Source organism: Pecten maximus, chromosome 1, assembly GCF_902652985.1.
Source record: "Pecten maximus chromosome 1, xPecMax1.1, whole genome shotgun sequence".
Classification (NCBI taxonomy): domain Eukaryota; kingdom Metazoa; phylum Mollusca; class Bivalvia; order Pectinida; family Pectinidae; genus Pecten; species Pecten maximus.
This window is the reverse complement of record NC_047015.1, coordinates 24,372,952-24,387,950: the sequence shown is the minus strand read 5'-3', so window position 1 is coordinate 24,387,950 and position 14,999 is coordinate 24,372,952. Positions and strand designations below refer to the sequence as shown.

The 14,999-nt window shown below is 36.2% G+C and overlaps 2 protein-coding genes across 3 annotated transcripts in view; one reads left to right on the top strand and one right to left on the bottom strand.

The window, feature by feature from the left end:
- LOC117324498 (sorting nexin-29-like) overlaps positions 1–14,801 on the top strand; it is a 30,888-nt gene extending 16,087 nt beyond the window's left edge. The window contains exons 14-22 of the mRNA XM_033880426.1: positions 346–474; positions 1,612–1,694; positions 4,581–4,687; positions 5,549–5,665; positions 6,003–6,055; positions 6,282–6,372; positions 6,755–6,895; positions 7,531–7,670; positions 9,610–14,801. Coding sequence (XP_033736317.1) covers positions 346–474; positions 1,612–1,694; positions 4,581–4,687; positions 5,549–5,665; positions 6,003–6,055; positions 6,282–6,372; positions 6,755–6,895; positions 7,531–7,670; positions 9,610–9,736 — 988 coding nt within the window. The 3' untranslated portion in view covers positions 9,737–14,801. The remainder of the gene's footprint in view (positions 1–345; positions 475–1,611; positions 1,695–4,580; positions 4,688–5,548; positions 5,666–6,002; positions 6,056–6,281; positions 6,373–6,754; positions 6,896–7,530; positions 7,671–9,609) is intronic.
- On the bottom strand, positions 13,614–14,712 carry LOC117324764. Of its 2 annotated transcripts, none has more exons than XM_033880701.1 (2): positions 14,444–14,712; positions 13,614–14,413 (listed from the first exon to the last, which is right to left on the bottom strand). In XM_033880701.1, exons 1-2 carry the CDS (start codon positions 14,669–14,671, stop codon positions 13,730–13,732), a joined length of 912 nt encoding a protein of 303 aa, XP_033736592.1. In that variant the 5' UTR covers positions 14,672–14,712; the 3' UTR covers positions 13,614–13,729. The 2 variants fall into 2 exon arrangements, with proteins under 2 accessions (XP_033736592.1, XP_033736532.1); XM_033880641.1 differs by having other exon boundaries at positions 13,614–14,503; positions 14,534–14,703.
- Positions 14,802–14,999: the final 198 nt, after the last annotated feature.

The window sequence follows — 14,999 nt, the reverse complement described above, 5'->3', positions numbered from 1 at the left end:
ATCTCTATACAGAACAGGTAAAGCCCTGTATCTCTTATATCTCTATACAGAATAGGTAAAGCCCTGTATTTCTTATATCTCTACCTACAGAACAGGTAAAGCCCCATATCTCTTATATCTCTACCTACAGAACAGGTAAAGCCCTGTATCTCTTATATATCTACCCACAGAACAGGTAAAGCCCCATATCTCTTATATCTCTACCAAAGAACAGGTAAAGCCCTGTATCTCTTATATATCTACCCACAGAACAGGTAAAGCCCTGTACATATATCTCTTAAATATCTTCTATTTAATAGTATACCTTTGAAGTGTAATTGTTGATATGTTATATTTATATTGTAGGAGTCTACAGGACAACCTACAGCTGGAGATGGAGACCTCATCCTCACTACGGGCTACTGTTGAGGATATGAAGATAAACTTTTCCGCCAAACAGGAAAAGGAGTCTGCTAAATATCAGGCTTTACAAAAGTAAGACTGGGACTTCCATCATGCAACTATGGTATATATGCAATGTAATGACTTTGCTACTTTAATATACTTCTGTATACACCGACAACAGCAGATGTAGTCCATGATCATACTATTAGTATGTAAAACATGTTCCCAGAGAGGCTTAATCAAGTGTAGACAGCACTAAATATTGTTATATGTAAGTCAGAACATTACTTATATACAATCATGATTAGTATTCATTTGCTGTCACCAAGTGAATGGTGAATATAAAAAAGATTAATTTGGTAAGTTACTTAAGGGATCTTAAATACAATTATCTCATATATATTTCACAGCTGTCCGCCATTCTATCAAATTCATTCTTGTCTTGTACAATGTAGGTTATTTTTCATATCATACTTAAAATTTTGTATATGTTTTTGATATCCTTATTGTACATGCACATGACACTATTCTGTTTTTGCTGTAATACTGATGGGCCGCAAGGCTTAAAGTGAATAAACAAACAAACAATAAATAACATGAAATCTATTGTCAGTGAACTATGGAAGGTCTTCCTGACGACAGTGTGTTATTACAGCTCTTCCTGACGACAGTGTGTTATTACAGGTCTTACTGACGACAGTGTGTTATTACAGCTCTTACTGATGACAGTGTGTTATTACAGCTCTTACTGATGACAGTATGTTATTACAGCTCTTCCTGACGACAGTGTGTTATTACAGCTCTTACTGACGACAGTGTGTTATTACAGCTCTTACTGATGACAGTATGTTATTACAGCTCTTCCTGACGACAGTGTGTTATTACAGGTCTTACTGACGACAGTGTGTTATTACAGGTCTTACTGACGGCAGTGTGTTATTACAGGTCTTACTGACGACAGTGTGTTATTACAGCTCTTACTGATGACAGTGTGTTATTACAGCTCTTACTGATGACGATGTGTTATTACAGCTCTTACTGACGACGGTGTGTTATTACAGCTCTTACTGATGACGATGTGTTATTACAGGTCTTACTGATGACAATGTGTTATTACAGCTCTTACTGATGACACTGTGTTATTACAGCTCTTACTGATGACACTGTGTTATTACAGATGACTGTGTTTTTTCATTGAGAATGATTAATATCTGTGTTCGGTTTCAGGGAGAATGAGTTACTAAAACATCAGCTAAGGCGCTATGTGAACGCGGTACAGATGCTTAGGGCAGAGGGTTCACAGATTGATGGTTAGTGCTTAATAGATTTAAGATTCCTTATGACATACTTTTTACAAATAATCACATTTGAGGAATTGTGGATATATTTTTAGCCCACCATCATCAGATGGTGGGCTATTCAAATCGCCCTGCGTCCGTGGTCCGTCGTCCGTCCGTCCGTCCGTCCGTCCGTCCGTCCCTCCGTCCGTCCGTCCCTCCGTCCGTCCGTCCCTCCGTCCGTCCGTAAACAATTCTTGTTATCGCTAATCCTCAGAAAGTACTGAAGGGATCTTTCTCAAATTTCATATGTGGGTTCCCCTTGGTGCCTAGTTATGCATATTGCATTTTGAGACCAATCGTAAAACAACATGGCCGACAGGCAGCCATCTTGGATTTTGACAATTGAAGTTTGTTATCGCTATTTCTGAGAAAGTACTCAAGGGATCTTTCTCAACTTTCATCTGTAGATTCCCCTTGGTGCCTAGTTATGCATATTGCATTTTGAGACCAATCGGAAAACAACATGGCCGACAGGAAGCCATCTTGGATTTTGACAATTGAAGTTTGTTATCGCTATTTCTGAGAAGGTACTGAAGGGATCTTTCTCAAATTTCATATGTAGGTTTCCCTTAGTGCTTAGTTATGCATATTGCATTTTGAGACCAATCGGAAAACAACATGGCCGACAGGCAGCCATCTTGGATTTTGACAATTGAAGTTTGTTATCACTATTTCTGAGAAAGTACTGAAGGGATCTTACTCAGATTTCATATGTAGGTTCCCCTTGGTGCCTAGTTATGCATATTGCATTTTGAGACCAATCGGAAAACAACATGGCCGACAGGTAGCCATCTTGGATTTTGACAATTGAAGTTTGTTATCGCTATTTCTGAGAAAGTACTGAAGGGATCTTTCTCAAATTTCATATGTAGGTTTCCCTTGGTGTCTAGTTATGTATATTGCATTTTGAGACCAATAGGAAAACAACATGGCCGACAGGCAGCCATCTTGGATTTTGACAATTGAAGTTTGTTATCGCTATTTCTGAGAAAGTACTCAAGGGATCTTTCTCAAATTTCATCTGTAGATTCCCCTTGGTGCCTAGTTATGCATATTGCATTTTGAGACCAATCGGAAAACAACATGGCCGACAGGCAGCCATCTTGGATTTTGACAATTGAAGTTTGTTATCGCTATTTCTGAGATGGTACTGAAGGGATCTTTCTCAAATTTCATATGTAGGTTTCCCTTAGTGCTTAGTTATGCATATTGCATTTTGAGACCAATCGGAAAACAACATGGCCGACAGGCAGCCATCTTGGATTTTGACAATTGAAGTTTGTTATCACTATTTCTGAGAAAGTACTGAAGGGATCTTACTCAGATTTCATATGTAGGTTCCCCTTGGTGCCTAGTTATGCATTTTGCATTTTGAGACCAATCGGAAAACAACATGGCCGACAGGTAGCCATCTTGGATTTTGACAATTGAAGTTTGTTATCGCTATTTCTGAGAAAGTACTGAAGGGATCTTTCTCAAATTTCATATGTAGGTTTCCCTTGGTGTCTAGTTATGTATATTGCATTTTGAGACCAATAGGAAACAACATGGCCGACAGGCAGCCATCTTGGATTTTGTCAATTGAAGTTTGTTATCGCTATTTCTGAGAAAGAACTGAAGGTATCTTTCTCAAATTTCATATGTAGGTTTCCCTTGGTGCCTAGTTATGCATATTGCATTTTGAGACCAATCAGAAAACAACATGGCCGACAGGCAGCCATCTTGGATTTTGACAATTGAAGTTTGTTATCGCTATTTCTGAGAAAGTACTGAAGGGATCTTTCTCAAATTTCATATGTAGGTTTCCCTTGGTGCCTAGTTATGCATATTGCATTTTGAGACCTATCAGAAAACAACATGGCCGACAGGCAGCCATCTTGGATTTTGACAATTGAAGTTTGTTATCGCTATTTCTCAGAAAATGCTGAAGGGATCTTTCTCAAATTTCATATATAGGTTCCCCTTGGTGCCTAGTTATGCATATTACATTTTAAGACCTATCAGAAAACAACATGGCCGACAGGCAGCCATCTTAGATTTTGACAATTGAAGTTTGTTATCGCTATTTCTCAGAAAGTAATGAAGGGATCTTTCTCAAATTTCATATTTAGGTTCCCCTCGGTGCCTAGTTATGCATATTGCATTTTGAGACTAATCGTAAAACAACATGGCCGACAGGCAGCCATCTTAGATTTTGACAATTGAAACTTATTATCGCTATTTTTCAGAAAGTACTGAAGGGATCTTTCTCAAACATTTTTATAAGTTCCCCTTGGTCTGTAGTTCTGCATATTGCATCTTGGGACCAATAGGAAAACAACATGGCCGACAGGCAGCCATCTTGTATTTTGACAATTGAAGTTTGTTATCGCTATTTTACAGAAGGTACTGAAGGGATCTTTCTCAAATTTCATATGTAGGTTCCCCTTGGTCCCTGGTGTTGCATTTTGGGACCAATCCAAAAACAACAGACAGCCACTATTGCTAAATCTTAAATTTTATATATAGGTTCCCCTTGTTTGAAAAGTACTAGAGGGCTGTTTCTGAATTTACACAGATTAGTAAGACTTAGAGGAAGGGAAAAGTAGAGAAAAGATCAATCTGACATGGAACCTATAAAGATCATTCAATGGTGGGCGCCAAGATCCCTCTGGGATCTCTTGTTATTTATTCATAACCGGTTACATAATCAAAATGCATGATACACACACAGACAAAACATATACATGTACATATTTAAACTAGAACCCATCTTTACCTGGGAAAGTTGTGTTTATCCTCTTGTTGAAGTATTGAAAGATTAAGACGTTTTTACTGCTCATCTTTCTTTTGATAAGATGCTATTCTGATTTACAGACAACTTAGGTATCCACCTAGAAGACCCTCAACCCAACATACCACCAGCCAAGCCTAGTGTAGACTACAGTCATGAGGCATCCGAGTATGAGAAAAAGTTGATACAGGTAAAGTTGTAAAGGGATTGTGTGGGAAATTTGGCTCTATTCTTTTAGAATGGATGCCTTACAGGTGGGCTTTCAAAAGGAAATAAAAAAATATCCATGGTTGATGCTTGAGAAACCGTTTATACCCATGTTTGAGAAACTTTGAGTCAACAGTTAACATTACTGTGATTAAACATGATATGATTGGCTGAAGGCCCTTTATCACAGGCATTGTTCAGGTAATTGATTGTTTTAACAAATTACTTAACCAGAATTTTATGTTTAGCAGTGTTGTGGTGTGAATTTATTACACCCGTGCAAGGAAGTCATGCGGAGGGGATATAGCATTCCATTTTAAAGTATGTTTGTACATACGTGCATACATTTGTATGGTCACCTTTTGTCACACCTCTGGCAAATTCGTTTTCACCTGGATTTAAAACCAGACTTCTTACATTGGTCAAGTATGAGTATACCTTTAATGAGTTTGTGTTTCAGGGTGTCAAGGTCAAAAACAATGTCACTGTCACTATTTATAAAATATCTTTGTCATTGCTTTAGAGACTTCATTTTTAAACAGATTTTGATCATGCTTCATAAATTAGTCAAATATGAGAATAGTTTGAACAAGTTGGCCTCAGGTCTTTTTAACTTTGAGGGGATTTGTATTGCTTGTGATGCCTTGTATTATCTTGTCAATTAGGTTATTTCTTATAATGTTCCTTACCATATTGTTTACAAATTAATGTTATTTTTGTCTGCTAAAATCATATGTACCAAGTAACCTTGCTTTTATAAGTAAGCCTCGATTTTACCAGACTGAGTATACCTTATCTTTACCAACTTGACTTTGTCCTCACCACATAACATTGTTTTCACCAGGTGGCAGAGATGCATGGTGAGTTGATGGAGTTCAATGAAATGTTACACAGGACACTCAACAACAAAGACGCCATGCTACGTCGTGTCCAGCGAGAGTTAGTGGACCTAAGGGGACCGGTTAGTTTACTTGTACATCTTTGACCAGTGATAAGTATTTCTCACCTCAGGTGGGCATCAGGAGATGAATACAATCCTGATGTAAAAAAATGGCCCAGGGGTCTTTCCCAACCCGAAAGGTTTTCTTTAAACACAATCGTGTTAAGTCTAGACTTTTTTTCTGGGTTATATCTTTGAAGCAATTGAGGTCCCAACCCCATAATCATGTACATCATTGTTTGTCATTCAACTCATTCATTGATCTCATATTTATCACCATTTGACCTGTATAATCACCATTTGACCTGTATAATCACCATTTGACCTGTATAATCACCATTTGACCTGTATATTTCAGCTTCCACATGACCTACAGTTGGCAGACGAGTCGATGAGTATGGACATGGATGGGTAAGGGGTTCATATTTACCTATTTACATAAAATTGCATAGAAAGGATTTTATGCTTTAAAATATTGGATGTCATACATTACAATTGATAGTTGTTTTCTGCAATAGCTAGGAAGCCACAAACTTTCTCGTTTTTGAGAACTGAACTGTCTAGTACTGTTATCTTGACTAGATTTTTCATTTCAGTTGAAAAAGATAACATGAGAGTCCTGTTTGATTTGTTTTAGCCTTTCCCTACACCTGAACACTCTCGTTAACATCTGGATACCATCAGCATTCCTCCAGGGATCTTCCTCTGACCAACATCATGTCTACCAGGTATGGCATCAATGTCTACAGCTCATAGACAGGACTCACTTATTGATAACCTTATACTAGTAATCAAGTACTTTTTAAGGCCCCATCATCAGAGATATGATTCTCTATAGCACTCACAGTGTCTGCCCATCATTCTATACTCCACATACACACCTCATTTCCTGTGATTTCATATCTCTGAATCAGAAGTATACCTGGTAAGTAGTAGATTTGCAATAGGTGATTTATGATATATAATTAACCAGCTCCCTAAGGTGAAGGTCAATTTATATCATCATATAGTTTTTGTATTACCATCGTCCTTCAGGGGGCAGAGGACCACCTCTATTCCACTTGACTTTTGTTTTAATAATGAAGTGTCTACCCCTCAAATATCTTTCAGATCTATGTAAGAATTCAGGATGAAGAATGGAACACCTACAAAAGGTTCAGCCAGTTTCATCAATTTCACATCCAGTTAAAAAAGCAGTACCCTGCAATAGGCAGGTACGAATTCCCACCGAAAAAGACGATCGGCAGAAAGGTAATACTGTATACTTTGGCCTTCTCATTTAGTCAGACAAATTAGTGTGCTACTGTTTCGATATAATCTTGACAGACCTGCAGATGTTGATATAGGCCTTACCTGGTAAGTCAAGGCTTGTCTTAAAGCAACATAAGCCTGGTAGGTCTGTCCTTCGCTGGTGGCTGTATACAGCAGGGATTCATATATTTGGCCTTTTTAGTTCCCAGCAAAAGTAGCTGAATGTTAAATCTATAATTTAATTTACATCTCAAATGGGAAACCTGTTCTCTAAATCATTGGTTGATAAGTGGGAAAGTTACATTACTGGAGGATAGGTGAAGAGTTACTGAAAAGTAGTTTTTTGAATTGCAAGGAATACATTGGTGTTTGTCTGACCATCAAAATGGATTTTAGGGCAAGTTTCTTCTTAGGCCTGCAGTTCAGATAAAAAGTCAATGGTAATACATGTACAGGTGTATCAAACATCGGTTTACTTCACTCTTTTTCTACTTTCAGATTAAAATAGTGTGACCGAATTTTACTGTAGCTAGCATTTTTGCTATTTTTATCACCAAAGTAATCATTTTGTAATTTTGCAAAATATTTTTAGATGCACAGAATTTGAATGAAGAGCAATGTTTGTTGTTTTCAAGGAAACAAAGGTTGTGGAAAATAGACGGAAAGTGTTCCAGACATATCTACGTAAGGTCATCAACCACCTTCTAGAGAAAGAGCCCACCCTAGCAGCCACTGTCAACAAGGAGAGGCTCAGTCTGACTCTTCCTTTCTTCAGGTGAGTGACTGTTCTACCCTGGTCCAGATTTTACCCTTACTTCAGGTGAGTAACTGTTCCACTCTGGTCCAGATTCTACCTTTCTTCAGGTGAGTGACTGTTCCACTCTGGTCCAGATCCTACCTTTCTTTAGGTGAGTAACTGTTCCACTCTGGTCCAGATTCTACCTTTCTTCAGGTGAGTGACTGTTCCACTCTGGTCCAGATTTTACCTTTCTTTGGGTGAGTGCTTTTTCCACCCTGATCCAGATTCTACCTTTCTTTGGGTAAGTGTCTGTTCCACTCTTGTCCAGATTCTACCTTTCTTCGGTTAAGTGTCTGTTCCTCTCTGGTCCAGATTCTACCTTTCTTCGAGTGAGTGTCTGTTCCACTCTTGTCAGATTTTACCTTTCTGCGTTTAAGTGCCTGTTCCACTCTTGTCCAGATTCTACCTTTCTTCGAGTGAGTGTCTGTTCCACTCTTGTCAGATTTTACCTTTCTTCGGTTAAGTGCCTGTTCCACTCTTGTCCAGATTTTACCTTTCTTCGAGTGAGTGTCTGTTCCACTCTTGTCCAGATTTTACCTTTCTTCAGGTGAGTGCCTGTTCCACTCTGGTCCAGATTTTACCTTTCTTCAATTGAGTGCCTGTTCCACTCTGGTCCAGATTTTACCTTTCTTCAGGTGAGTGCCTGTTCCACTCTTGTCCAGATTTTACCTTTCTTCGAGTGAGTGTCTGTTCTACTCTGGTCCAGATTCAATTTTGTTTGTCTTCAGTTAAACCCCCTCATATTGCTGGAAACCCACCTCAGGGCCAGACTATTACTGTTCCTGTACCCAATGATCCCAACTCTACCATCTCCAAGTAAATGTCTCAATCTGACTTTACTCTTTGTCAGATGTGATCCCCCTCAGTTTCTCTAATGGTCCATACTTTTCCTCAAATGAAAATTGGCCCTGTTTATCATCATCAGGTAGATGTCTGTTGTACTCAGGTTACTGCTCTTTAGGTCACCTGAGACAGTCCTAGTTAACCTATTGTGATCGCCTTTTGTCCAGCTTTGTGTGTCATACATTTTCAACTTCTCAGTAACCAACTTGCTCAGGGACCTGATATTGGGTCTGTAGCATGCTGGGATGAAGGGCTACCAAGTTTCGCATGGGTTAAATATGCTAAAATCAAAGACCCCAACACCTCAGGTAACCGTTAAGGCCCATGGGCCTCTTGTTTATAAACCTGTCACAATTTCATGGAAGTATTATGGTATTATAGCATGTAAACATTTGTTTGTCTGAATATCTCCTACATTTTCTTATTGATCTCTTTGAAACTTTGTATACTTTATCATTATGATTTCCTGCATGGCACTTTGGTTCAACTATTTTAGAAAAAGCTATTACCCCTTGTTTATTTCTGATCAGTTTTCGATATTTGTCCAGAGACCTACATTTTTCAATTGATCTCTTTGAAAATTGGTAGACTTTCAGTTTATTAACATGTAAGAAGTTGTGTTTCCCTAAACAGCATTTCGATTTGACTATGTAACTTTCCTCATGCTATGTAACCTTCCTCATGTGAGTTGTCTCCCTTTGATCCAGACTTTTTTGTCCTGTTTTGGTGTACATTGTCAAGTGAGTCCTCTCTACACAAGATAGAGTTGGCCTCTTTTCCAGGTCATGGTGCAGACACTTCCATTCTTCAGATGAATATCTGTAACTTTTTTGTCTATTGTTATGTTTTTTTTCAAGTAATAATTTTCAATTTACACCTAAAGGAATGGTCTGGCTGACCACCCATTTGACTACTAACATATAATATTATGGTTACACCAGGTAAAATCTGTTTTTCTAAGTACACATCAGTCAATTTTAGAATTTGTGATGTTGTGAGAAACTTCTTAAACTTTTTCAAAAAATTACAAGTAAAAAGAAAACAAGGTAGTATTCTTTGTGTTGTTTTACAGTGACAAACCTCCAGAGAAGGATACCAAGAAGAAAGGGATGAAGAAAACCCAATCCTCTGCAAGTATTCAAGCCTCACCAGGCCAGCCTCAGCCCTCAGCAGCTCAGCCAGAGTACACAGGACTGTAAACCCTAGTCTGTGTCAGGATACACAGGACTGTATAGACCAGTCATAGACCTTTTAAAATAAATTACAAAAGACTACAGGCCTCAAACTGAAGGCAGCAAGAGGTGTTAGGAGTGACACCGTCTCAGACTGTCGAGGACATTGATGCAGTGTTACCAATTATCTACATTATATTTCTGGTATTTCCTCTCAAATTCATGCAATCCGGTTAATACTGGTAATTCCTAGGTAATATTGTCATCTCTAATCTTTAATCTCTAATTAAGCCCACCAGCATCATTTTCAAATCGACCTGCGTCTGTGATCGGTCCATCTGTAAATGATTCTTGTGATCGCTATTATTTGAAAAGTACTGGAGGGGATATTCCTCAAACTTCATGTGCGTGGACCCCTTAGTCCCTAGTTGTGCCAATTCAAAATGGCGGACAGACAGCCATCTTGGACTTTGAGAATGAAGTTTGTTATCGCTATTTATTGAAAAGAACTTCAAGGATATTTCACAAACTTCATTCATAGGTCTAATATGAAAACAGCATAGTAAATTTACAACTAGCACATTCATTATTTAATGGAATACTTCCAGCCCGAAAAATCACTGAAATAAGATTATCGCTGAAATTGTATGTTTATAGTAATTATTAAATTCTACACTCAATCAAAGAGTACGTTTTTATAACAGTCATTTTATTTCCTGGCCAGTGTGTGCATTGTGTGATCAGGGGTAAACAGTGTCTTTTTGTATAAGTTTTCCGGTGTGGACATGAATGTCCAGTTAATGTTATCTTGATGTTTTATTAGGTCTGCAGTCTTAAAAGATACCTGGAATATGTATTTTAAAAAGATGGTAGTTTTGTATCTTGTAAAACCTCTCTTTGATATTTTACATCTTCATAACTGTTTTAAAATGAAATGACATATATAGTTATATGCAATATATCTGACGAGGAAATCATATTCATGTAGACTGGATATTAACATTCACGGACAAATGTACTTCACCTGAAATTAAGTGTATTGGTACATTTTAAAATTAATTGAACCTCAAGGAAATTTCATTTTACAGAGGTGAAATTCACAGGCAGTGTGTTCCTGTCATATATAGAAATAAAGTCGTATTATACAGATATTTAAGATAGAGAGGTTACTGTTACCTACAGGGATGATCATGTTTTGGTTGTGTTGTTTAGAATACCCAGTATTGTATTTATATATACATTATAGCTTCATCAGGAATTGTACAACAGTTGTCTTTTGTTATACAGTTATCTAAGACTACAATTCTAGTCAATGATTGTTGGAGGGTAGAAGAATTCCTTCAACAAAAGCCTTAATTGTGACTGTACAGCTTGCCTGATTATACCTGCTTATTACAGAATATATATCGACCTACTATATGTATTGTATCAACTATGATTACTGGTGCTTAATGCTGCAAGTTTTTAGTAAGTGTGCACATCTATGAATTGAGATTATCACTGGTATCATAACAACTGTTCAGCATTGATATTTATTTACATCTTCATCCAATTCAACATATATACATGTATGTATCATTATGCCATTAGAAACAGCTGTTTTAATTGTATGAACAATAAGACACTTCAGACACAAGATAGATATATTTTCTATTTCATTTCAAGTAATCCCACCTCTGTTCTTAGCTATAATCCAGAATATATCACCAAAAGATGAATTTTGTTCTATACAGGGTAGAGTTTTGTGGATGGATATTTCCACATACATATCAATGCATTCTTTTTCATTTTAGTACATAATCATGCATCATATGATGGAAATAGTGGAACAATAAACTGTCGTATAAATATTATCCCACCTAACTGTATAGTCCGTAGTATACAGGCGCCAGCTACTGGTAGTTATTGTGTACTTCAGCAGGTGTCTATACTAGTTAACAAAATAATTAATACATTATCCTTACTGATAGCAGATACCTACTGTTTCTGTATGTGGAATGTGAATATCACTTTACTGAGTAACATTTCCAATCCAAAAAGAGTTGTAAAAATTGTAAGGCTGTTCAGGTATTTGATACAGTAACAAGATGATTAGATAGATTTGAAAATCCTCTGTAATGGGACCAACTACTTACAGTTTGGCACGGCTTCACTTATTTGAAGCAATTGAGAGTTATCTCCCCTGAAACAGTTTTAAGTTGACTTTTGTGTGTGATCAAGGCCAGCAACTTTACTGGATAATTACTATATAAATGCTTACATTTTTGCATTGTCACTTGTAAAATATACACTATGCTTTTACCTAAATACGAAATTGATAACTTTTAAACAATATACATATTTCTAATTGATAAGTGTTACAAGACAACAACAGGAAATGGTAGATTTGTATGGAGTGCCCCATCAAACTTCTTACTATGAACCTTAATAATTGCAATTAAAATTAAATTGTACCGATACCAGCTATAATATTGTGTTTGATCACATAATCAGCCTGTTCAGTTATGCCCATGTCATAAATTATTTATGAATGATATCACACAATTTTCTTAGTAGTGAATAAAATATTATCCTCAAGTAAGCCCCTTCCCCTAGTGTAATAGTTTAGTATTAAAAGTTCTGGAAGAGCTCATTTCTGAGCCAATTTTAACTTGATTACTATTTTTAAATTGATATGATTATGCAAAAATGAAGGGGACTTATTTAAGGGCAAGGGGCTTCTTTGTGGTTAAAGAGCTTCTTTGCAGATAAGTACAGTTTTATACTGTTTGAGTAGAAATTGTCTTACAGGAAATTAATTCAAGTTTTCACTTATAATTTTTCATGAATATGGGCTGTGTGATTAGATAGAATCTTATTGTCATGTATCATAATATCAAATGATAGAATTAGATTTGGTTATCATGTTGGGTTTTTTTAATTGTTTTAATGAAGTCCATCTTACATTGACCTCCATTTTAGGTAAAGCATATAATTATAAAAAAAAAAAATTAAAGGTGACAGAATGCAAGTAATGTATATAAAAAATTGCAATTGACAATCCATGGCGTTACATTTTGCACAACCTTATCACTGCTTAGATTCTCAAGTGCATAGTAACAACAATTCATTTTGTGACATCATAGGTTGTTCACCTACTGATGACGTCAGATTACAGATTATGACGTCATCAATAGGTGAACAACCTATGATGTCACACAATGAATTATTGTTACTATGCACTTGAGAATCTAAGCAGTGAAACCGGTTGTGCAAAATGTAATGCCTTGGATTGTCAATTACTATTTTTTGATAATTATATATATATAAACTTTCCTATAGAATACTGTACATGTATATAATTTCCTGGGTATAACCAAGGACATATGTTTAGATTTGTACTACCATATTCTGGCATAAGAGTGTGCTGATGAATGATGATGATGAGTGAAAAAATATATTTGTGTATGCTAGTGTAAGTTAGAAAGAGTAAGCCTTTGCCAAAATCCTTGTTTGTAACATTATTTGTACATTGCCTATGTGTATGTTTCTATGTGATGGATGGACAATTTAATTGTGATTTATGTGAGACCTGGACACAGCAAGAGGGTTATAATCCTGAATGTTGCTCCACAGTGACTTTATATTCCCCTTTATTGTATGACATTCATTAATACTCCTGTCCTTCAAGTTGTGTCAACAAGCTCTGTTGTCTAAGGTGGTCATACAAGCTTGATTTGATGCTTTTTTGGGTTGTGCAATACTAGTTACAGTATAGTATTCTTAATTACATATGTGCAAATGAAATACACTGGTCTACTTTACAAGTGTATAAATACCTATACATACTCTACATTACAAGTGTGTACTTACATACATAAATTCCACATGAAAAGTGTGTAGATACATGTACACTACATTACAAGTGTGTAGAAACACATACACTACATTACAAGTCTGTAGAAACACATACATGTACACTACATTACAAGTGTGTAGAAACACACACTACATTACAAGTGTGTAGAAACACACACTACATTACAAGTGTGTAGAAACACATACTTTACATGTGTATGGATAAATGTGCTCTACATTACAAGTGTGTAGATAAATGTACTCTACATTACAAGTGTGTAGATAAATGTACTCTACATTACAAGCGTGTAGATAAAAGTACTCTACATTACAAGTGTGTAGATAAATGTACTCTACATTACAAGTGTGTAGATAAATGTACTCTACATTACAAGTGTGTAGATAAATGTACTCTACATTACAAGTGTGTAGATAAAAGTACTCTACATTACAAGTATGTAGGTAAATGTACTCTACAATACAAGTGTGTAGATAAAAGTACTCTACATTACAAGTATGTAGATAAATGTACTCTACATTACAAGTGTGTAGATAAATGTACTCTACATTACAAGTGTGTAGATAAAAGTACTCTACATTACAAGTATGTAGATAAATGTACTCTACATTATAAGTGTGTAGATAAATGTACTCTACATTACAAGTGTGTAGATAAATGTACTCTACATTATAAGTGTGTAGATAAATGTACTCTACATTACAAGTGTGTAGATAAAAGTACTCTACATTACAAGTGTGTAGATAAATGTACTCTACATTATAAGTGTGTAGATAAATGTACTCTACATTACAAGCGTGTAGATAAAAGTACTCTACATCACGACTATGTATAGGTACAATAAACATGTACTCTACATTACAAGTGTGTAGATAAATGTACTCTACATTACAAGTGTGTAGATAAATGTACTCTACATTACAAGTATGTAGATAAATGTACTCTACAATACAAGTGTGTAGATAAATGTACTCTACATCACGAATATGTATAGGTACAATAAACATGTACTCTACATTACAAGTGTGTAGATAAATGTTCTTTACATTACAAGTGTGTAGATAAATGTACTCTACATCACGACTATGTATAGGTACAATAAACATGTACTCTACATTACAAGTGTGTAGATATAATATGCTGGTATATAAACAAACATTACAATCTAGCCATTGTGTATAATAAAAGTGACCAGGGTCCAGAAAGGAAATAAAGAGAAATCATATTGAACAGAAAGCTGTGTTTGTTTTTATGTCCAGCACAGGTCTTTACAGCCTTTGAACCACTGGGTAAGTAAATGTATGGTACTGGTTAGCTAAATATCGGCATTCTTTAACAAACACCCATGCAAGGTTGTAATTAGTTTCAAATCTACAAAACCTTATCAAATGTAGCGACAATAGATGAGCTCAGAATTGAAGCCAAGGTATAACA

Excerpts from the sequence above, each read along its gene's own strand:
- LOC117324764 (XM_033880701.1), bottom strand. The coding sequence starts at position 14,671 with ATGTTTATTGTACCTATACATAGTCGTGATGTAGAGTACATTTATCTA. Across the intron at positions 14,414-14,443 it reads ACACTTGTAATGTAGAGTAC|ATGTTTATTGTACCTATACA; the intron begins ATTTATCTACAC and ends AATGTAGAGTAC.